Here is a 24,247-nt window from a genome sequence, read left to right on the forward strand (position 1 = left end):
ATTTTCTCTCACACTTCATTTTTTTTTTTGGCAGAGATTTGCTCTGTCACCCATGCTGGAGTGCAATGGCACAATTTCAGCTCACTGAAAACTCCGCCTCCTGAGTTCAAGCGATTCTCCTGCCTCAGCCTCCTGAGTAGCTGGGATTACAGATGCCCGCCACCATGCTTGGCTAAGTTTTTTGTATTTTTAGTAGAGACATGGTTTCACCATGTTGGCCAGCAACTGTGCCCGGCCTCACCCTTGATTTTTAATCTCCATGAAAGCAAGCACTAGGTCTTGCCTGGGCCTTTATCCCTAGCAGTGAGCATAGCGTCTGGCACAGAGGTAGTTCTGAACATTAGTTATTGAATGAAATAAAATAATGAATGTGGGCCAGGCGCGGTGGCTCATGCTGGTAATCCCAGCACTTTGGGAGGCTGAGGCAGGCGGATCACAAGGTCAAAAGATCAAGACCATCCTAGCCTACATGGTGAAACCCCGTCTCTACCAAAAATACAAAAATTAGCTGGGCGTGGTGGTGCTCACCTGTAGTCTCAGCTACTGGGGAGGCTGAGGTAGGAGAATCGCTTGAACCCAGGAGGTGGAGGTTCCAGTGAGCCGAGACTGCACTCCAGCCTGGCGACAGAGGGAGACTCTGTCTCAAAACTAACTAACTAACTAACTAACTAACTAACTAACTAACTAAATAAGTAAAATGAACGTAGGCCCAAGAAGAGTTGTGGGAAGAGGGGTGATGTTTCTCCATAGACTTCTAAGGCTAAGAAGGAAAACAAACAGAGGTGCTGTGCACAAATCTACCCCCACCCCAACTGGGTCCCAACTCTGGCTCCCTGGCGTGGCACCATCACTGAAAGGCCCTGTTCCCGAAATCTCAGGGTATTCTTAGTCCCTCCTGTTCCCAGCACTGCCAATCCCCCGCCCACCTCCACCTTAGTTGCAAGTTCCAGCCTCTCCGCCCCGCCCCTCCCCGCCCCGCCCAGAAGCGGACGTGGTTTTTAGAGGAGTCCACCCGGCTTGGAGTCAGTGGCAATAATCAGGGGTAGAGCGGGGCGTGTCCCAGGGGTGAGCCCAGCTCTGCAGCCTTGTGCGCAGTAGAGGGCTGGTCTTAGGCTGGCACCATGGCCGATTTCAGGGTCAGGGTGTCCACCGGGAAGGCCTTCGGGGCTGGCACATGGGACAAAGTGTCTGTCAGCATCGTGGGGACCCAGGAAGAGAGCCCCCCACTGCCCCTGGACAATCTCGGCAAGGAGTTCACTGCGGGCGCTGTGAGTGCCTGGGAGTGGGTAGGGGTGGAGGTGAAGGGGGCGAGCAGGAGGGTCCGGCCTGACGCATACTAAAACCTCCCCTCAGGAGGAGGACTTCCAGGTGACGCTCCCGAAGGACGTGGGCCAAGTGCTGCTGCTGCGCGTGCACAAGGCGCCCCCAGCGCTGCCCCTGCTCGGGCCCCTGGCCCCGGACGCCTGGTTCTGCCGCTGGTTCCAGCTGACACCGCCGCGGGGCGGCCCCCTCCTCTTCCCCTGCTACCAGTGGCTGGAGGGGGCGGGGAGCCTGGTGCTACAGGAGGGGACAGGTGAGGGGCGGGCCAGGCTGGGGCTGCAGGGGGAGCACAGGAAGGGGTAGGGGACTGGGGGTTGGAGAGAAGGGCAGGTGAAGTGGAGAGGTGAGCTGGTGTGGCCACAGAATAGCCAGCAGAGGAGGGAGGCTAGTGGGGCCTTGGGGAGGGCGAGGTGGCAGCCTGGCGTAGGAGAAACTGTACTTATGGGAGGAGGGGATCTGGTAGACGGTAGCAATCATGGGGAGGGTGTGGCTGGGATAGTGATGGGGAGTTTCTCTCCCCGCCCCAACCTACTCCCCTTCTGCCACAGCCAAGGTGTCCAGGGCAGACCACCACCCCCTGCTCCAGCAACAGCGCCAGGAGGAGCTGCAGGCCCGGCAGGAGATGTACCAGTGAGGAGGGGGTTACTGTTGGGGGAGGGGGTGCCCAAGGGATGAGGGGCAGCTTGAGTGTCCTGGTCATGACAGAGATTAAAAGCCCCTGCCTCCACCTCTCCTATCAAAGCTGCTCCGGGACCAGCAGCATCTGCAGGAACGTATAGAAATGCAAATTCTCAGGCCACCTCCAAACTACTACACACTGAGGGTGAAAAGTGGGAATTTTTGTTTTGACAAGCCTTCCAGATGACTCTGGTGGCCACTGACGTTTGAAAAACACTGCTCTAGGGCCAGGTGCAGTGGTGGCTCACACCTGTAATCTCAGCACTTTGGGAGGCCGAGGCAGGCGGATCACCTGAGGTTTGTAGTTCGAGACCAGCCTGGCCAACAGGGCGAAACCCCATCTCTACTAAAAATACAACAATTAGCTGGGCATGGTGGCAGGCACCTGTAATCTCAGCTACTTGGGAGGCTGAGGCAGAAGAATAGCTTGAACTTGGGTGGCAGAGGTTGCAGTGAGCCGAGATCATGCCATTATACTCCAGCCTGGGCAACAGAGTAAAACTCGGTCAGAAAGAAAGAACAAAAGAATGAAAGGAAGGAAGGGAGGGAGGGAGGGAAAAGAAAAACTCCTCTAAATGCCTTACCTTTGCTGGTGTCTTCCTTGTCCTGGGACTTTTTCATGCATCATCTTGTTGTATCCTCCCAGAAATCTGAGCAGAGGAGAAACACACCTCTCAAGCCCCAGGAAACTCACCCTCCAGGGCTAGCAAGGGGTGAGATGGGGGCTCTTTCTGTGCTCTGGGCTCAGCATTGGAGGTCACAGGGGAAAACTGGGACTTGGAGATTGCAGAGGAGTTGGAGCCGCTAGTGAGGATTCCCTTGGCACAAAGCCCGGAACTGCACTCAAGAGCAGACTTTCAAAAGATCTTGATCTGGCCAACTCATCTGCCATCTAAAGCCTGGGCTGCAGGCTTTTGTTCCTGGTCTCTGGGATCAGAGCAGCCACAGGCTCATTTGGTTCCTGGTGATTCTCCATGTGTCGTGAATTCCACCCCTAAGGAAGCCATTGCACTAAATCTGCCAGCAGCAGCCCCAAGAGAGGGAATAGACATTGAGGTCTACTGTGTCCGTGGAGACCCAGGGTCAGCCTAGGCTCTGCCAGAACGAGCTGTGAGATCTTAGACCAATTATTTCATCTCTTTGATTCTTATTTTCTTCTGTAAAAGAAACTAAGAATACCAATCTCGTTTGGGTTAGGAGGAACAAATGAGAAAATGGTTAAGAATGTAGCTAGTCAGCTGCCAAGCCTTGCACAAATGTGTGCTCTTGCTGTTGTTCCTGTCTTTCAGTTAACTCTGTTCCAACACTCTAGGCTCTTATAATACGTACAGTGAGGCCTCAGATCCATAGCAACAGCATTGCCTGGGAGCTTGTTAGAAATCAGAATCTGCATTTAACCAAGATCTCTAGGTGAGAGGGATTAAAGTCTGAGAGGCAGGGTTTGGCCACCACCTGGCGGCAGTGTACTTTAATTGCAAATTTTTCTTTGAAGTTGAAAGCTCAAACCCAAAAGCAAGGTTTGAATGAATCAAAGAATGAATGAGTGAGAGGATGACTGGCTAGGGGTCATCAAGTTTGCAGAGCCATGGTTTTACCATTTTGCTGGAAGGTCTTCGGCTGTGTTGCTTGTTTGAGAATAGAATTTAGAGATGCCTTAGGCGGCTCCCCCTAAGCCTTAACTGTGGAGGCTGAATTGCCTCTCTATGGGACGCCTACCAAAGGCAACTGAAACCTTCCGTGCAGCCCCTGTCTCGGGACAATCTCCCCTCTACAAGATGCATCTGTGTTAGTCGGGACTTCTATAGTTGTAAGAACAAAAGCTAACTCCAACTAGCACGCAGAAAAAAAGAGTTTGTCAGCCAGACACAGAGGCACTTACGGAAACACAGGCAGGAATTGTCCACCCAGTGGAAAATGGCCATGGCTAACAGTCTGTATTTACTGCTGTAATCCACATATCCAGAGAGAGACCACCTCTCAGGCTCAGCCCCAATTTCAAATTCCCTGGAAAGGACTCTGATTGGTGCAGTTCTAGTCAGGTGCTCAACTCTGGACCAATCACCCTTGACCAGGGGAGCCAGCTCACTGTGGGAAAATGGCAGCTCCCTCGCAGCCTCGTGTAGAATGGAGGGGCAGATGCCAGGAGGGCCCTCCTTGGCTGAAGGGGTCTGGCTCTGACCAGGGCCCCCAAGGGGACTGCCACTCCATCTAACCTAGTGAAGGGGCTCCCTGAGGCCTCTTGCTGACCACTTTCCCTCTCTACCCTCCAGGTGGAAGGCTTACAACCCAGGCTGGCCTCATTGCCTGGATAAAAGGACAGTGAAAGACTTGGACCTCAATATCAAATACTCCACAGCCAAGAATGCTAACTTTTATCTACAGGCTGGCTCTGCGTGAGGATGCCCACCCTGCCCTGCCCCTAGGCCTCAGATGCCCTATGACCCCTGCCTTCTGCCCTCCCCTAGTCAGTTCCACCACCCTCAGTGATATGAGTCACATAGTCCTATCCAGGAAACAGCCTCCTAGCCACTGCCAATCCCCCAGAGCAACAGCTACCTTAGGGGCGGTGACTATCTTAGGCCCAAAGGCTGGTTCAGGATCCCAAGAGGCATAAGGCTGGCTGACAGGGAAGAGTCTCCCAGGGCCTCCTGCCCACTCCCCACCCCTCACATCCCCTGGCAGGTTTGCAGAGATGAAAATCAAGGGGTTGCTGGACCGCAAGGGGCTCTGGAGGAGTCTGAATGAGATGAAAAGGATCTTCAACTTCCGGAAGACGCCAGCAGCTGGTGAGGAGCTTGGGCCAGGGATCCTGACCTCTTTCCTGGGGCATCAACTCCTGTAGCTGTCCACAGTGTCAGAAAACCAAGCACCAATTTGCTATGTAACCCTGAGCAGGCCCTTGCTAGACCTTACTTTTCCCCACAGAGACAAAAGAGAATATGGACGGAGGGGACCCCTGACCTTCTAACACCTTCTAATCCAACAGACATTTGTTGAGCTGCTACATATCAGACACCGGGTTAGGGGATGCATGGTTCTTCACGGGCTCACAGTTGAGCAGGCCAGTTGGTGTTAATTAGACTCAAAATCAAATAATTCGTTACACTGTGAAACATGCTCATTGGATCCAGTGGGTGTGTAAAGGGGGGCACCTGCCGTACCCTGGAGAGGGCCCCAGGAAAGCTCTCCTAAGGGGGTGAACTATGCTGAGACCCCGAAGTTGAGTAGGCCTTAGCAGTGCCAAGGATGGGCTGTGGGGGCAGAGAGCAGTTCGGGGAACAGTGAGTGTGAAGGCCCTGAAGACAGAAGGATCAGCCATCTTCAGAGGAAAGAAAACACCATTGTGATCAAAGTGCAATGAGCAAGAGAAGGAGGGTGAGAGAAGGAGCAGGAAGGTGCACAGGGGTCGCACAGGACTGTGTCGGCCACGGCAGGACTTGGGTCTTTCCTCAGCCCAGTGCTTGATTGGTTACCAGCAGGGGAATAATGTGGTCACTATGCACTGCTCGGGGGGAGTTACTGGCGGGGGGGGGGGGGGGGGGGGCAAGAGGCTATGAGAATCTGCTATGAGGCTCTGGCTGTGGTCACCAGAGGACGGTGGCCTCAGCAAGGCAGTGGCAATGCATTGGAGTGGACGGGTGGACTGAGGTACTCAGGATGGAGAATCAATGGGATATGATAGGTTGGGGGTGCTGCCAAGAGAGGTCCCCAGGCTCCAGCTGGGCGTGGTGGCTCACACCTGTAATACCGGCACTTGGAAGGCCCAGGTAGGTGGGTTGCATGAGGTCAGGAGTTTGAGACCAGGATGGCCAACATGGCAAATCCCCATCTCTACTAAAAATACAAAAATTAGCTGGATGTGATGGCACGTGCCTGTGGTCCCAGCTACTACTCAAGAGGCTGAGGCCTGAGAATTGCTTAAGCCTGGGAGATGGAGGTTGCACTAAGCCGAGATAGCCCCACTGCACTCCAGCCAAGCAAGAGAGTGAGACCCTGCAAAGAGAGAAAGAGAGAGAGAAGAAGAAGGAAAGAAGGAAGGGAGGGAGGGAGGGACGGAGGGAGGAAGCCGAGGCAGATGGATCACTTGAGCCCAGGAGTTCAACACCAGTCTGAGCAACATGGAGAAACCCTGTCTCTACCAAAAATACAAAAATTAGCCAGGCATGCTGGTGTGTGCTTGTAATCCCAGCTACTTGGGAGGCTGAGGCAGGAGGATCGCTTGAACCCAGGAGGCAGAGGTTGCAGTGAGCCGAGGTTGCACCACTGGACTCCAGCTTGGGCAACCCAGCAACACAGCCTATCTTGGAAAAAAAAAAAAAAAAAGAAAGAAAAGAAAAGGGGAAAGAAGAAAAGAAAAAAAGAGGTCCCCAGTCTCCTCTGTAGGCAACTGGGTGGGGATGGATCTGCCATTTCCCAAATATCAGGCAATGGGACCAACCTGAGCTGTAGGAAGAATCTGTATTTGGTCTCCAACATGTTGCATTTGAGTTATCCAGGGCGGGTGTTAGGCAGACACTGGGATGGATGGGCTGGGGACTCTGATGTGCTGTTGGATGAGGAGGCAGTGACTGAGGACAAGGGGCAGGGGAGGTAATCCCGAGGACCCACTGTGAAGGTTAGGCAGAGGCCTGTGGGAGCTGGGGTGACCCCGTCCCCGTGTCCCCCACCCCCTGCAGAGCACGCATTTGAGCACTGGCAGGAGGATGCCTTCTTCGCCTCCCAGTTCCTGAATGGTCTCAACCCTGTCCTGATCCGCCGCTGTCACTACCTCCCAAAGAATTTCCCCGTCACTGATGCCATGGTGGCCTCAGTGTTGGGCCCTGGGACCAGCCTGCAGGCTGAACTAGAGGTGAGGGGTGCAGGGATCCAGGCTCTTCACAGTCCCATCTCAGTGCCTTCGCACCCTTCCCCTATTGGAGACAGAGGGACGCACTCACATTTGTTAGGGACCTACTGTGTTCTGCGTGCCAAGCACACTCTCCCGAAACACACTCCTCTCCCAGCCCTGAATCCTCTCCCTTCTACCACCCCACCCCCTTCCTTTAGAAAACCAGGTGGTAGCCCCAGCTGTCCTTTGTTCTGCAGAAGGGCTCCCTGTTCTTGGTGGATCACGGCATCCTCTCCGGCATCCATACCAACGTCATTAATGGGAAGCCCCAGTTCTCTGCGGCCCCAATGACCCTGCTATACCAGAGCCCGGGCTGCGGGCCGCTGCTGCCTCTCGCCATCCAGGTCTGCAGTCAGGCAGGGGCAGGGCAGGGGCGAGGAGGGTCAGACTGAATGATTGGCAGACACTCATGGCTGTCTCTCTCCCCACCCGCCTCCCCCCAGCTCAGCCAGTCCCCCGGCCCCCACAGCCCCATCTTCCTGCCCACTGACGACGAGTGGGACTGGTTACTGGCCAAGACCTGGGTGCGCAATGCCGAGTTCTCCTTCCATGAGGCCCTCACACACCTGCTGCACTCACACCTGCTGCCTGAGGCCTTCACCCTGGCTACCCTGCGCCAGCTGCCCCACTGCCACCCTCTCTTCAAGGTCAGTGGCTTGACAAGGTGGCCCGGCCTGTGCCCATGCCTCTGTGCCTCTTCTAAGCAGCCTTTCCTCACATGGCCATAACCGTGCAAGCTGGGTTGCAGGGCTCCCCCGTCCGCTTCACCACAACTCCCCCGGGAGCCTGCTCTCCAGCAGGCCCTGAGTAAGATAAATGAGGTACCCCGGAGAGGCTCCCTTCTTCAGGGAGATCAGATGGCATCAGCAGCCATCATAGAAGCCCAAATCTTAGGAAGGGAAGGACCTGGGGGTGGCAGGTGCCAAAGTGTGAACACGGCTTTGAGAGACTGATAGGTTTTCCGCAGATAGTTCTGGGATGGGGGAGGGCTGGGTGGGAGGCCCCCGTGCTCTAGGGTGGGTTCTATAGGTTTCCTAGACCCTGCTAACTTTCAGGCGGCATGGATTCGAGGCATCTCCTCTGCGAAGGGCAGGATGGCTCCCTCCCAGGGTTCACCCACAGCCGCCGCTCAAATACTCTGATCCTTCTAGACGTCTCCTGGGTCCCGGATGTGGGCCCTACTCTGTGCTCTTACATCCCATCTGGTTGTTTCTGACTATCTGCAGCTTCTGGGGCCTGGCACTCAGAGGTGGGCTCTGGTGGACGGCTCCACCTTGCCAGGCCCACAGGCCCTGGTTTTCCTAGTGCCTTCCCCGCCCAGGGGCTAGGAAATCACAGGATGCCAGAGGCAGAAGACACAGGGCTCAGCTACATCAGCACCAGCATTTGACAAAATGACCTGAGGCTCAGGGAGAGGAAGGAGCACACCTGAGCTCCCAGAACAAGCTGCTGGTGGAGCCCAGCAGGAACTCCAGGGCTCAGACCCCTGTCCCAGGCTGCCTCCTCTCATTCCTGTTGCTTCTTTCCAAGTGACTTGCAGGGCTGGTGCCTTTGTGGGGGAAGGTCCGGGGCCAGAAAGACCCAGGCCTCCCCCAGCTCTGCTGTTCCTGCCACGCAGCTGCTGATCCCGCACACCCGGTACACGCTGCACATCAACATGCTCGCCCGGGAGCTGCTAATCGTGCCGGGCCAGGTGGTGGACAGGGTGAGAGCTGTGTTGGGGTGGGAGTGGGCAGGCCACTCCTTCAATGTGAGGAATTTGAGGTCCTGGGGTAGCAGTGGCCTGTCTCCCCGACACCAGTGCTACCTCCTGCTTCTGGAGCAAGGTCTGCAGGACCCAAGAGTCCTGTCCGTCAGTCCACAGGCATCGGCATCGAGGGCTTCTCTGAGTTGATACAGAGGAACATGAAGCAGCTGAACTATTCTCTCCTGTGTCTGCCTGAGGATATCCGGACCCGAGGAGTTGAAGACATCCCAGGCTACTACTACCGTGATGATGGGATGCAGATCTGGGGTGCAGTGGAACGGTGAGGGGCCGTCCCTGGAGAGCCGAGGGCTGGTCAGGGACACGGGAAGACAGAGAAGGAGACTGAGGCCCCAGGGAGGCTCACGTTGAGGAGGAGGGCTGGACATTCATGACACTAAACAGAGGCATTCCTCAGAGTGGGTTGGGGTTGGAGGCTGGGCCTGAACCTGGGTGCATTGCAGCTTTGTCTCTGAAATCATCGGTATCTACTACCCAAACGATGAGTCTGTCCAAGATGACAGAGAGCTCCAGGCCTGGGTCAGAGAGATCTTCTCCAAAGGTTTTCTAAACCAGGGGAGCTCAGGTATGGAGAACTCAGCCCTAGGCGCATTTGAGTGACGCCATCCCTGTGTCCCCCACCCCCTGCAAAGCATGCATTTGAGTGACCCTGTCCCTGTGTCCCCCACCCCCTGCAGAGTGCGCATTTGAGTGACCCCATCCGCCTGTTCCCCACCCTCAAGGCTCACCCTCAAGCCTCCGCAGCAGGGTCCTCAGGCCCCTGGAAGCCCCATCCCAGCCCAGCTCTCCTCGCAGGTATACCCTCCTCACTGGAGACCCGGGAAGCCCTGGTGCAGTATGTCACCATGGTGATATTCAACTGCTCAGCCAAGCATGCGGCCGTCAGTGCAGGGCAGGTGAGGCCAGCGCCTGGGGTGGCAGGGTGGAGGTGACCCAGCTCCTCCGCCTCATTCTGCCCTCTCGGCCTTCAGTTTGACGCCTGTGCTTGGATGCCCAACCTGCCACCCAGCATGCAGCTGCCACCACCCACCTCCAAAGGCCTGGCAACACGTGAGGGCTTCATAGCCACCCTCCCACCCGTCAATGCCACATGTGATGTCATCCTTGCTCTCTGGTTGCTGAGCAAGGAGCCTGGAGACCGAGTGAGTGTGGGGCTGGGGGCCAGGCTGGGCCGCACTGGGGTAAGGGAAGGTGTGATGTTTACCCTGCTGGCCCAGACTCAACCCTGCCATCAGGGCGCAGGTCCCCTTGCCCCACTGACCCTCCAGTGGGACACACGAGCCTTGGACATTTCACAGCGATGGTCAAATGGCAAAATGCGATGATGCAGAGCCATTCTCAGTGGCAAGGGGAATGTGTAATTATGCTCCTTGCAAATTCCGAATTGAGCTTTCATTCCCTGAAAGCTTCCTGCAGATAAGCTTTACGTGGCTATCTGTTTAAGAGGAGGGACATGGATCAGGCCCCATCGAGGGTTACTTCAGGTCCCATGCTTGGGGGCTAGGGCCAGAGCTGGCTAAGGCAAGTTGCAGCTGCTCAGATAGTGGGGACAGGGAGTCTGGGATGCAGGACCTCAGCAGCCCCCTCACCCAGCCTGTGGTGGGTCCCCAGAGGCCCCTGGGCACCTATCCGGATGAGCACTTCACAGAGGAGGCCCCTCGGCGGAGCATCGCTGCCTTCCAGAGCCACCTGGCCCAAATCTCGGGGGCCATCCAGGAGCGGAACCGGGGCCTGGTGCTGCCCTACACCTACCTAGACCCTCCCCTCATCGAGAACAGCGTCTCCATCTAAATCCCAGGGGAACACAGGCCCAGATAACATCCCTTTGACCACATCGCTCTAGGATAACTGGACCCAGAGAAAAGGACTCCTGGGAAAAACAGGCCTCCATGTGCCTCTCCTGGGACAACCAGACTCTGTGTAACTCACCCCCACCACCATACACACACACAAAAAAAAACACAAACAAAATCAAAACACAGAAAGCAAAAAACCCACCAATAACAGAGTCTCAGGACAGAACCACTGAGCCTTTTGGAGGCTCTAAGCCTCAAAATGCCTGCAGAGCCCACCTTGAGGGTTTTGCTAGTTGGTTTTGTTTGGCATTTTACAGCCATGGGGGGAGGCATATAATCCTGCCCGTGGGCCCACTAGCCTCCACTGATTGGACCTTATGGTTACCCAACTCAAGGACAGTCACCAAGAAGTGGCTGCCAAAGAGGCCGAGCACAGTGGCTCATGCCTGCAATCCCAGCACTTTGGGAGATGGAGGCAGGAGAATCACTTGAGGTCAGAAGTTCAAGTCCAGCCTGGAAAACATAGCAAGACTCCACCTCTACCAAAAAAATAAAAATTAAAAAACTAATTGGGCGTGGTGGTGTGTGGCTGTAGTCCTAACTACTAAAGAGGCTGAGACAGAAGAATCACTTGAACCTGGGAGGTGGAGGTTGCAGTGAGACCAGATCATGCCACTGCACTCCAGCCTGGGTGACAGAGTGAGACTCCATCTCAGAAAAACAAAAACGAAAACAAAAAATGCCGAAGAGGTTGATTGTGACCTACTGTCTCAGCTTTAAAATGAATAAAACACTGAAAAAGGGTCACTGGGAGCCAGGCAGAACAGGCAGAATGAGGACGCACTGCCCAGTCGGCGCAGGCAGTGCCTATGTATCCTTTCTTAAAAACATCCCCTAAAATTAAAGACTTGTACATTAATAAAGCAGGTTCCGTTTCCAGAGAATCAGAAAACATTATCATATCTCTAGTCATACTTTGCTGCTAGATTTCATCTTCACTGATGGAATTACAACATTTCATACACATTCTTTCATTCTGTTTTTTTTCTGGCTCATATTCAGTGAGCATCCGTTACGGTAAAAAAAAGTATCCTTTAAAAAAAAAAAAAAACTCCAGTGGAGACACCTGGTAGACATCACCTTAATCAAATAATCCAGGTGAGTCTGGGCGTGGTGGCTTACACCTGTATTCCCAGCACTTTGGGAGGCTGAGGCAGGTGAATCACTTGAGGCCAGGAGTTAAAGACCAGCCTGGCCAACGTGGCAAAACCCCATCTCTACTAAAAGTACAAAAAAACTAGCCAGGCTTGGTAGCAGGTGCCTGTAATCCCAGCCATTCAGGAGGCTGAGGCAGGAGAATCGCTTGAACCCCGGAGGCAGAGGTTGCAGTGAGCTGAGATCGTGCTGCTGTATTCCAGCCTGAGCAACAGAGAGAGACTCTGTCTCTAAATAAATAAATAAGTAAATAAAAGATCCAGGTGAACTTGCTGATACCATGTTGCTTTGCTCTAATGTTGTCAGAAGAGCACCTCACCTCTGTGGTTTCTTCTAGAAACTCATAACTATAGTCTAATAATGAGAAAAATGCAGACAAACCCAAATTGAGGGGCGTTCTGCAAAATACCTGACCAGCACTCTCCAAATTTTAAAATGGCCTTTGCTTTTTTGGCATAAAAACAAAATGCCTCCTTTACAAGTCACCTAATGATTTCCATCACTACTTCACATTGCAGGCATGAGTGCTTTTCTTTTTCAGTTTCACTGATTTTTATAAAACAATGTGGACAAAAATGTAATTTATATACTATAACTACATGAACACTACCATTGGAAAAATACAGAACAGTGCCTCAGAAGGGGTAGGGCTGACTGGCAAACGGCATTTGACCCGCTCATTCCTCGTGGAGAGTGAGTATACCAAAAGTGATTTAGAGATATATGTATCTGTCAAACTTCTTTCCATCAATTCCTGCTAACTTAAGCAATAAAGGAGTTAATGGAGCCGGGCGCAGTGGCTCAAGCCTGTAATCCCAGCACTTTGGGAGGCTGAGACGGGCGGATCACAAGGTCAGGAGATCGAGACCATCCTGGCTAACACGGTGAAACCCCGTCTCTACTAAAAAATACAAAAAACTAGCCGGGCGAGGTGGCGGGCGCCTGTGGTCCCAGCTACTCCGGAGGCTGAGGCAGGAGAATGGCGTAAACCCGGGAGGCGGAGCTTGCAGTGAGCTGAGATCCGGCCACTGCACTCCAGCCTGGGCGACAGAGCCAGACTCAGACTCAGTCTCAAAAAAAAAAAAAAAAAAAAAAAAAAAAGGAGTTAATGGAAAAGAAACGGAGTTCCTTGAGAAGTTAAAGAGCTGACTATGCAGGCCACGCGCAGGGACTCACACCTGTGATCCCAACACTTTGGAAGTCCGAGGCAGGACGATTGTCTGAGCCCAGGAGTTCAAGACAGCTTGGGCAGTATAGTGAGACTCCATCTCTGCAAAAAAATGTAAAAAGTAGCAGGGCATGGTGGCTCACGCCTATAGTCCCAGCTATTCAGAAGGCTGAGGTGGGAGGACTGCTTGATCCAGGGAGGCAGAGGTTGCAGTAATCACACCACTGCATTCCAGTGTTCCAGCCTGGGCAACAGAGCAATATCTTGTCCAAAAAAAAAAAAAAAAAAAAGCCCAGGCACGGTGGCTCACACCCATAATCCCAGCATTTTGGGAGGCCAAGGTGGGTGCATTACCTGAGGTCAGGAGTTCAAGACCAGCCTGACCAATATGGTGAAACCCCGTCTCTACTAAAACTACAAAAAGTAGCCTGGCGTGGTGGTGGGTGCCTGTAATCCCAGCTACTTGGGAGGCTGAAGCAGGAGAATCACTTGAACCCAGGAGGCAGAGGTTGCAGTGAGCTGAGATTGCACCATGCACTCCAGCCTGGGCAACAAGAGCGAAACTCCATCTCAAAAAAAAAAAAAAAAGTTAATCATGCAGTTTCAGGAAAGAAACTAAAACCCAGGAAGCTCGAAGCATCTGGGGGACAAGGGACAAGAACTGATGAATGCTGTCCCCAGGCACTGCCATGGGAATAATAAAGCTCCTACCATTTTTCATCCTTGAATTATTTGCCTCCATATTCAGTTCCATGAGCGAGGCTGTTTGACTTAACATGGAGCAGCAGAGACCACTGGTTGCTGGAGCAGAGAGAGTTTATGCTCACCTAATACCTCATGTACTTCCCAACATTTCCCAGCCTGCCTTTCAGTTAGGTTGAGGCCATGTGACTAATTCTGGCCAAAACACTAATTCTCAGAGGAGTGATGTGTGTCCTTTCCAAGATGGGACAGTTATGAGCCGATGTGCCTCCTTCATCCTTCTATTGCCTCACTGCCTATTCCTCAGGGGCATTTCCAGCTGACTTAGCCATCCTGACCTCCACTGCTGGATTTCCATTTCAGGAGGACAAGGTTCATAACTGCCCATCACAGTGCCAGCACACTGCAGGTGCTTGGTAAGTACGTGCTGAATGGAGGAATTAACGCACAAATAATTCCTAAAACCCTGTGGTGCCCATCACTTACCTGTGTGTCTCCCCAACCAGACCATGAGCTTCTTGAATGCGGGAGCTGGGTCTCACTCAACTTGCTAGGCCTCGTGCCCAGTGCTGCACTGACTCAGATTGATACCCAACAAATGTTTGTTTAATGTCAGATGAAGGGAAAGTGATTGGATGGTTGCATGCGTGGATGTACTGGTGAGTTGGAGGGCAGTTGCACCTGACTCAATAAACTGGTGTTTGTTTCAGTATATATCTTTTGGGATCAACTATCATTTCCAGGAGAAACTGCAGTATCCAAGGCAGCTCAGCTGTGCAAATCCAAGCACTCAGTCCCTAACCACCCTTGGAGAAGCCACCACCACCTCCTCTGCCCAGGGCCTGTGAGGTGCCCCCACCATACACACCACACAACCCTAGCCCTAGAGCTCTCAGCTGGCTGCCCCGCCTTGAGAAGAGGAGGTTGTTACAGAGAACATTCAGTTCTAGGGATATCCAGTTAACTCTCCAGAGTGGTGGTTTCCTTGGGCTATGATGGATAGTAAATAGATAGAAGATAGATAATAGATAGATAGATAGATAGATGACAGATAATAGAAGATAGATAGTAGATAGGTAGAAGATAGATAGATGATAGATAGAAGATAGATATATAGTAGATGATAGAAGATAAATAGATGATAGTAGATAGATGAATAGATAGATGATAGATAGTAGATAGGAGATAGATAGATAGAAGATAGATAGTAGATAGAGAGTAGACAGAAGATAAATAGATGATAGATAGTAGATAGTAGATAGAAGATAGATGATAGTAGATAGATGATAGATATTAGATAGAAGATAGTAGATAGAAGATAGATAGATAGATAGAAGATAGATAGTAAATAGATAATAGACATATAGCCATGCATTACTTAACGATGGGGATATGTTCTGAGAAATGTGTTAGGTGATTTCATCATTGTGTGAACACCGTGGACTGTGCTTACACAATTTCAAATGGTAGCGTCTACCACACACCGCGGCTATATGGTCTAGCCTGTTGCTCCCAGGCTGCAAACCCGTGCAACACATTACCATGCTGAATACTATAAGCAATTGTAACACAGTGGTATCTGTGTATCTAAACATATCTACACATTGAAAAGGTACAATTAAAATATGGTGTTAAAGGTAAAAAGTGGTACACCTAAATAAGGCATTTACTGAAGGCCTTGGAACCGGGGATGCCGATGGGGTAATGAATGGAGCTGCAGGACCGGAAGTTGCTGTGGGTGTGTCAGTGAGTGCGTGGTGAGTGAATGTGAGGGCCTAGGACATTACCGTACACTTTTATGTGACTGGCAGCACAAAATTTTACTTAGACCAGCATCACCACAAACATGTGAGTAATGCATTGTGCTGTGACATTCTGACAGCTATGATGTCACTAGGCATTAGGAATTTTTCAGCTTCATTATAATTTTATGGGACCACTGTTTTACATGTCGTCCATCATTGATCAAAATGTCATTATGTGGTGCATGACTATAGACAGATACACAAGGAGAAATTAGGGGAATTGGCTCACGTGATTATGGAGGCTGAGAAGTCCCACTCCAGGCTGTCTGCAAGCTGGAGACCCTTGGATGCCAGTAGCAGCATGACTCAGTCCAAGTCTGAAGGCTTTGGAACCACGGATGCCAATGGTGTCATTCTCAGTCCAAGAACAAATGCCTGAGAATACTTCCACTGGTTGGGGGGCCACTGGTATGGGTCCTGGAGTCCCAAAGCCGGAGAGCCAGGGTTCTGATCACCAAAGGGCAGGAGGAGGAGAGTGTCCCAGCTCCAGGAGAGAGAGAAAAAGGGAGGAAATCCCTTTCTCCCTTTTTTCGTTCCACCAGGACCCACAGTGATTGGATGATGCCCGCCCACATTGAGGGTGGACGTTTCCCACTCAGCCCACTGACTCCCACCAATCTCCCCTGGAGACACCCTCACAGACACACCCGGAAATAACACTTTACCAGTTCTCTCAGTATTCCTCAATGCAGTCAAGTTGGCACTTGACTGCATTAATGATGATGTTCTATAATATAGGTAGAAAACAAGTCACACTATGAGAAGTACATGATCCCTTTTGTGTTTTTTTGTTTTGTTTTTTTTGAGACGGAGTCTCGCTCTGTCACCCAGGCTGGAGTGCAGTGGCGCAATCTCGGCTCACTGCAAGCTCCACCTCCCAGGTTCATGCCATTCTCCTGCCTCAGCCTCCCGAGTAGCTGGGACTGCAGGCACCCGCCACCACACCCGGCTAATTTTTTAGTGTTTTTAGTAGAGACGGGGTTTCACCATGTTATCCAGGATGGTCTCGATCTCCTGACCTCGTGATCTGCCTGCCTCGGTCCCCCAAAGTGCTGGGGTTACAGCCATGAGCCATGGCGCCCAGGTCCCTTGTGTGTGTGTGTTTTTTAAGTGAAGTATGTAAATCAATAGAAATGGCAAGGAAAGGTCTGGAAAGAAGGATGCACACCTAGCTGTTGCTTGAGAAGGAGAGAAGGAGAGTGGGATTGCACAGCAGGGCCACAGTGAGCAGTAAAGAAGTGGGAGCCTTAAACTAAGAGAGAGAGAGAAGTGAAACCCTGAAACGGAGATCTATTTGATTGCTTGATGTACTCACAGGGAGCAGCCTTGTTAAGAAAAATTATCCAAAACTGATAAGTAGAATCAAGAGGACAACTGCCTGTCCTTTTAAAGATGTTTTCTTTTCGTTTTTTTGTTTTGTTTTGTTTGTTTTTTTGTTGTTGTTTTGTTTTGTTTTTGGTTTTGGTTTTCTGGGTTTTGAGACAGAGTCTCACTGTGTCACCCAGGCTGGAGTGCAGTGGCGCTATCTCAGCTCACTGCAACCTCCGCCTCCCGGGTTCAAGCGATTCTCCTGCCTCAGCCTCCCGAGTAGCTGGGATTACAGGCACCCACCACCACACCCAGATAATTTTTGTATTTTTAGTGGAGATGGGGTTTCACCATGTTGACCAGGTTGGTCTCAAACTCCTGACCTCAAGTGATCCTCCCACCTCGGCCTCCCAAATTGCTGGGAAGGATGTTTTATTTTCTAGCACAGCATACCATTGTTTGACTTTGCTGTCTATTATTAATAAAGGCCTCGGTTTATGGGAAGTTCATGTAAATGATTTGTTCTTTTTTTTTAAAAGCAAATAAACCAGAGATTGTAGTTGATTGCTCTATAGGATGTTGGCTAGTTTCATATCTAACCCAACAATCATATCCTAACATCCCTTTATTAAATTGCCTATAAATGCCCGGCTCTTCAATTGTTCTTGGAACCAGCATGACCATCTGGCTGAGTCGAATAAAATATTTGACTTGTGAACATTCTAATTTGTATGAACCATGTTTTTCATTTGTTTGAAATCCCTCCCAGGCTGGAGGGAGAGCCACATGTGCCACCCCAGAACAGTGCCTAGAGCCCCAGTCCCTTCTTTTCTCTGCCAGGTCCTCTTCCAGCCTCCTCCCTACCTTTATGCCTGCCTTCCCCTCACCGCCCCCACATCCATGTTGGACATCCCAGGGATGCCTTTGCTCACTACCCCGGGGAATGAGAAACAGACTCTCCTGTCCCCACCCGCATCCCCCACTGAAATATAAGTATAGCTTGTGCTTAGTCCAACAATAAGAGAATCAGGCGGTAAGTTTGCTGCACTGACCACAGAGTGGAACAAACAATCACAGGAAACCTGCGGAGCCTCTGAGCAAGAAAGCTGGCTTATGGCTCAACCTCCCGCTTGAGTGCCTGAACAAAGGTCTCGTGGGAAGGGAAGCGACCCTCACTCCGTTACCGGGGAGGGTGCTGCAGGAGGCTGCTTGTAAAAGAGGAGAAGTCCTCTGTGCTAGACATAAGGAGGAAGTCTCCTGTCTCCCGCCTGTTCCCAGAGCCAGAGCAGCGGATCTGCTCATTGTGCTCAGGAGCTGACCACTCCTCTGATGTTCAGGCCTGTGGTTTGAAGGGCTCTCTGCTTTCACGTCCTGTTCTGTTCTGTTAACCGCTTAGTTGGACTCTGATGATTAGCTATAAGTTAAACATAGAGTATTAGTGTACATAGTGGAACAGTAAGTAGTATTAACTGGCTAATGACGGACGCAGCCCCCTCCGCCACCTCTCCCTATGTTCACCCAATGATCACCTCACCATCAGGCCACTCTCAGCCTATAGGATCAAAGGAATTGTACTCAACAAATATCGGTGGAACCCAGAGCTCAGGGCCTTCGCAGTCTCCGTGTTGCGATGGACCCTTGGATCCACTTTTGTTAACTCTTAAACTTTGTGTCTTTGTCTTTATTTCTTTTCTCATTTCCTCATCTCTGCCAGGAAGGGGAGAACCTGCGGGTGGTGTAGCAGGCTAGTTCCCCTACATCTCTGGTGCCCAACGTGGTCTCCTTGAACCCAGGTGAAATTACGCCTGAGTGTGGTCTGAAGAACGGTCTGTCCAGGGACCCCCAAGAACGTGTAGTCGGCCTTGCAGTCAGCTTGTGCGCTCGGAGCGTTCCAGCGACACCATGGGACAATCAAAAAGTAAACCGTCTGCTTATTCACACTTTATTAAGTTCCTCTTAAAGAGCGTGGGAATGAAGGCTAGCACAGAAAATTCGATTACTCTGTTTCAAACAGTAGAGCAATATTGTCCTTGGTTTCCTGAACATGGTACCATGGACTTAAAAGATTGGGAACAGGTGGGAATTGCCTTAAAACAAGTGTGTAGGGAAAGAAAACTTATCCCTCTAACAGTCTGGTCAAGTTGGGCTATAGTTAAAGCAGCCTTGGAACTGTTTCAATCAGAAAATGAGGCTTATCCTCCAGTAGAAAGAATTTCTGCGGAGGAAGGAGGTGCTGCTGCCAATATAGATACAAAGGAAGTTGAAGGAGGAGAGGATAGTGAAGAAGATTTCGAGGAAAATACAGACAAACCTGGAGATGACTTAATTTCTTCTGAGGAGCCTGTGGGACCTTCAGCTGCTCCTAAAAGAGAGAAGCCATATATGCCAATATGTTTAGAACAAAGAAGGGCCTTGCGGAGCCCTCGGCCCCTCATTGGGATCATCCCGAGTGACCGCCTCCAATAAAGCAATGTATTTCGGAGCCTTGGGGGTTTGAATCTCAAATTTGCCCTGTTTCCCCAATGAATGAATTGGGGCCTCAGGAGCCACGAGTGCGTGGTGCAGCACCAGTTACAACATAAGGCTGCACTGCCATCTAATGTTGATGAATCGCCATTACAGGTGACTACTCGGCGGGCTAGATTAGCTGGAGATCTTAATGCCTGGCAGTTTCCAGCAGTTTTGCAACCCCCAGGACAGCAAGGTGGAGACCATCAGGCGGTATGCGAACCATTTTCTTTTAAGCTGCTCAAAGATCTTAAAGCAGCTGTTGGTCAGTATGGTCCCAATTCGCCTTTCGTCCGATCGCTATTGCAATCTGTGGCTCAGAATAAGCGATTGACTCCGTGTGATTGGGAGATTTTAAGGAAAGTTACACTTTCGCCCTCCCAATTTCTTCAGTTTAAGGCTTGGTGGACCGATGAGGCTCAAAATCAAGATAGAAAAAACCGTGCTGCTAATCCTGCTATTGCCATTACATTTGAACAACTTCTAGGAATAGGGGGTCAATGGGGAACTAACTATACAACAACAGTTAGGACTTCAAGAAGATGCCATTGAACACATTTGCAATTGCTGTTTGAGGGCATGGGAAAAAATTCAGGATCCAGGAACTACTTACCCCTCTTTTAATTCTATTAGACAAGGCTCAAAGGAATCATATCCTGATTTCATTGCTCACCTTCAAGATGCAGCTCAGAAGGCTCTCACTGCTGAAAGTGCCAGGAAGGTGACTGTAGAATTGAATGCCAGTCAGCTATCCACCCGGTGAAAGGGAAGGTTGTGGTGGGAGTTGATGTGATTAATGAATATATCAGGGCATGTAATGGAATTGGTGAAATCATGCATAAGGCTATGATAATGGCTCAAGCCATAGCAGGGTTAAAAGTGGGAGGTCCAGTTAAAAACTTTTCAGGCAATTGTTACAATTGTGGGCAATTTGGACACACAAAAAAAGGAATTTAAGAACAAATCAAACAAACAAGCAAGAACTAATCAAATGAAAGAACCACCTGGCTTATGTCCCAGGTGCCAGAGGGTAAACATTGAGCTAATCAGTGTCACTCCAAATTTGATAAAAATGGCCAGTTGTTACAACCGCAGTGGGGAAACAGGAAGAGGGGCCAGCCTTAGGCCCCACTCCACACTGGGGCATTCCCACTCCAGCAGTTTGTCCCTCAGTCGGTCATTGCCTCTAGTCCAACCACCATCATTGTCTCTTGCCCAGCCACCAGAGTAACACAATTGGCGCCAGCTACAGCAGGGAGTGCAGCCTCAGATTTATGTTGCACAGAAGCTGTCTCTCTGCTTCCAGGGAAATCCCCTCAAAAAGTGCTCACTGGAGTATTTGGCTCTTTACCTGATGGGACAGTTGGACTTGTTTTAGGAACATCTAGTCTAAACTTAAAAGGAATTCAAATTCATACGGGGCTGATTGATTTAGATTTCGTGGGAGAAATTCAATTGGTTATTAGTTCCAGTATTCCTTGGAGTGCCAACCCAGGAGATAGAATTGCTCAGCTGTTGTTATTGCCTTATGTAAAAGTAGAAAAAAGTACAGTAAAGTACAGTAAAAAGACAAGGTGGTTTTGGCAGTACCGACAGTGACGGAAAAGCAGCCTGTTGAGTAAATCAAGTTTCTAAAAACACCTGTGTGCACAATGACTCCGGGAAAACAGTTTGAAGGCCTGGTAGACACAGGTGCTAATATTTCAATTATAGCGCTAAATCACTGGCCAAAAGCGTGGCCCCGACAACAGGCTTCTACGGCTTGATTGGAGTAGGCACAGCATCTGAAGTCTATCAAAGTGCTACAATTTTAATCGTTCAGGACCAGATGGGCAGGAAGGCACCATCCAACCTATGGATTACTTTCATTCCCATTAATTTGTAGGGGAGAGATTCGTTACAGCAATGGGGTACAGAATTCACCATTCCCTCTGCAATTCACAGTCCTGGGAGCCAAAGAATGATGACCAAAATGGGGTATATTCCTGGGAAAGGATTAGGAAAAAATGAGGACAGAATAACTCAGCTGATTGAAGTCTCAGTTAAATTTGACTGAAAAGGAATTGGATATCCTTTTTAGGTGCGGCCACTGTTGGCCTCGAAAGCCCATTCCATTAAAATGGAAAACTCAAAAACCTGTTTGAGTTGATCAGCGGCCGCTTCCTCAACAAAAACTGGAGGCATTACATTCATTGGCAAAAGAGCAATTAGACAAAGGACGTATTGAACCTTTTTCACCATGGAACTCCCCAGATTTTGTAATTCAGAAAAATTCCGGTAGATGGCGCATGGTGACCGACTTACGAGCGGTTAACGCAGCCATTCAACCGATGGGAGCCCTCCAACCAGAGTTGCCATCTCCGGCCATGATCCCAAAAGAATGGCCGATGGTAATAATTGAACTAAAAGATTGCTTATTTACTATACCTTTGGATCCTCAGGATTTTGAGAAATTTGCGTTTACAATACCTGTCATAAATTACAAGGAGCCATCTACTAGATATCAATGGAAAGTTTTACCCCAAAGAATGTTAAGTAGTCCTACAATTTGTCAAACTCTTGTTGGAAAGGTTATTCAGCTTGTCAGGAATCAGTTTCCTGATTGTTATATCACTCATTATGTTGATGACATTTTATGTGCTACTGCAAGCAGGGACAGACTGATTGTTTTGCTATGCTACAAGAAGTGGTGAGACTTAACAGGTCTTGCTGTAGCACCCGATAAAATCCAAACTACTACACCCTATCATTACCTGGGAATGAGGGTAGAGGAGCAAACAGTAAAGCCTCAAAAGGTGGAAATTCGTAAAGAGTCCTTAAAAACCGTAAATGATTTCCAAAAATTATTAGGGGACATTAGTTGGATAAGACCTGCTTTGGGAATTCCCACCTACGCAATGTCTAACCTGTTTGATTTGCTAAGAGGGGATCCAAATTTACATAGCAAAAGAACTCTGACACCTGCTGCCCCTGAAGAATTACAAATGATTGAGGAAAAAAAATTCAAAGTGCTCAAGTCAGTAGAAGAGATCCTAGTGTTCTATTACAGCTCCTGGTGTTCCCTACTCTCCATTCTCCTACAGGAGTGATTGTTCAAAATGTTGACTTAGTTAAATGGTCCTTTTTACCTCACAGTACAACTAGAACTTTCTCAATTTATTTAGATCAAATAGCTATTCTTATAGGCCAAATACAATCGAGAATAGTCAGACTCGCTGGCACCAATCCAGATAAAATTGTAGTTCCTTTAAACAAAGCACAGGTTCGACAAGCTTTTATTAATTCGTCAGAATGGCAGTCAAATCTGGCTGATTTTGTTGGTAATATAGATAATCATTACCCTAAAACTAAAATTTTTCAGTTCCTAAAATTGACTACCTGAATTTTACCCAAAATAACTAGTTCCATTCCTTTGGAGGGAGCTGTAACTATCTTGACTAGTGGCTCTCAGAATGGAGAAGCAGCTTATTCAGGACCAGAAGAAAAGGTTATTCAAACTCAGTTTCATTCTGCACAAAGAGCTGAGCTACAAACAGTTATATCCGTATTAGAAGATTTTAATCGACCTGTTAATGTAATCTCTGACTCTGCTTATGTAGTCCAGGCTACCAAAATGGTAAAAAAAAAAAAAAAAAAACAGCTTTAGTAAAACCTATTGCTGATGATCCGTTAAATTCCTTGTTTAGTTCACTTCAACAAGCAGTTAGGGCTCAAAATTTTCCCTTTTATATTACACATATTCGGGCTCACACAAACTGACCAGGACCTTTAACCCAATTAAATAATCAAGCAAATTTATTAGTGACACCTGTTCTCACAGTGTCAGGCCTCTGAGCCCGAGCTAAGCCATCATATCCCCTGTGACCTGCACGGATACATCCAGATAGCCTGAAGCAACTGAAGAATCACAAAATAAGTGAAAATGGCTAGTTCCTGCCTTAACTAAAGACATGACCTTGTGAAATTCCTTCTCCCGGCTCAGAAGCTCCCCCACTGAGCATCTTGTGACCGCCCTGGCCCCTGCCCGCCAGAGAACAACCCCTTTGACTGTAATTTTCCACTACCTACCCAAATCCTATAAAACGGCCCCACCCCTAACTCCCTTCGCTGACTTTTTGGACTCAGCCCACATGCACCCAGGTGAAATAAACAGCCTTGTTGCTCACACAGAGATTGTTTGGTGGTCTCTTCACATGGACGAGTGTGACAAACAGAAGCTCAAAAATTCCATTCCCTAACTCATGTAAATGCTGCTGGATTAAAAAATAAATATTCATTGATCTGGAAACAAGCTTAAAATATAGTACAACATCCTCAGTGCCAGGTCCTACAGCTACCAACCCAAAAACCTGAAGTTAACCCTAGGGGGCTTCAACCGAATGCAGTGTGGCAAATGGAAGTGACTCGTGTCCCATCATTCGGAAAACTTTCTTTCATACATGTTACAGTTAAAACTTTTTCTCGGTTTATCTGGGCTACATGACAAACTGGAGAAAGCACAGCTCATGTAAAAGGACATTTATTATCTTGTTTTGCAGTCATGGGTGTGCCACAGAAAGGAAAAACGGTCTGGTAGAAGGATACCAGAACCAAAACTCAGGAATAAAGAAAAATCTCCGGGCGCGGTGCCTCACGCCTGTAATCCCAGCACTCTGGGAGGCTGAGACGGGCGGATCACGAGGTCAGGAGATCGAGACCATCCTGGCTAACACAGTGAAACCCCGTCTCTACTAAAAATACAAAAATTAGCTGGGCATGGTGGCGGGCGCCTATAGTCCCAGCTACTCGGGAGGCTGAGGCAGGAGAATGGCGTGAACCCGGGAGGCAGAGCTTGCAGTGAGCCGAGATCACGTCACTGCACTCCAGCCTGGGTGACAGAGCAAGACTCTGTCTCAAAAAAAAAAAAAAAAAGGAATAAAGAAAAATCATTACTTAGGGGAGGGGTTTTGCTTGTGTTTCACCAGGAGACAATCAAACACCCATTTGGATACCCAATAGACATTTAAAATTCTACAATGAACATTACACCAACCAGAGAGAAGAAAGGAAAGAATCAAAAGAGAAAGAAGACCGGTCCCTTTGACCTGTCTTTTC

General features: G+C 49.7%; 1 protein-coding gene across 1 annotated transcript; it reads left to right on the plus strand.

Moving 5' to 3' along the window:
* The first annotated feature begins 1,022 nt into the window (after positions 1-1,022).
* Positions 1,023-10,894, plus strand: LOC105473860 (arachidonate 15-lipoxygenase type B). Its single transcript, XM_011727999.3, has 14 exons — positions 1,023-1,268; positions 1,354-1,573; positions 1,869-1,950; positions 4,269-4,391; positions 4,681-4,784; positions 6,675-6,847; positions 7,084-7,230; positions 7,330-7,533; positions 8,505-8,591; positions 8,744-8,913; positions 9,095-9,216; positions 9,447-9,547; positions 9,623-9,793; positions 10,263-10,894. Exons 1-14 carry the CDS (start codon positions 1,122-1,124, stop codon positions 10,440-10,442), a joined length of 2,031 nt encoding a protein of 676 aa, XP_011726301.1. The 5' UTR covers positions 1,023-1,121; the 3' UTR covers positions 10,443-10,894.
* The last annotated feature ends 13,353 nt before the right edge of the window (positions 10,895-24,247 follow it).

Source organism: Macaca nemestrina, chromosome 17, assembly GCF_043159975.1.
Source record: "Macaca nemestrina isolate mMacNem1 chromosome 17, mMacNem.hap1, whole genome shotgun sequence".
NCBI lineage: Eukaryota > Metazoa > Chordata > Mammalia > Primates > Cercopithecidae > Macaca > Macaca nemestrina.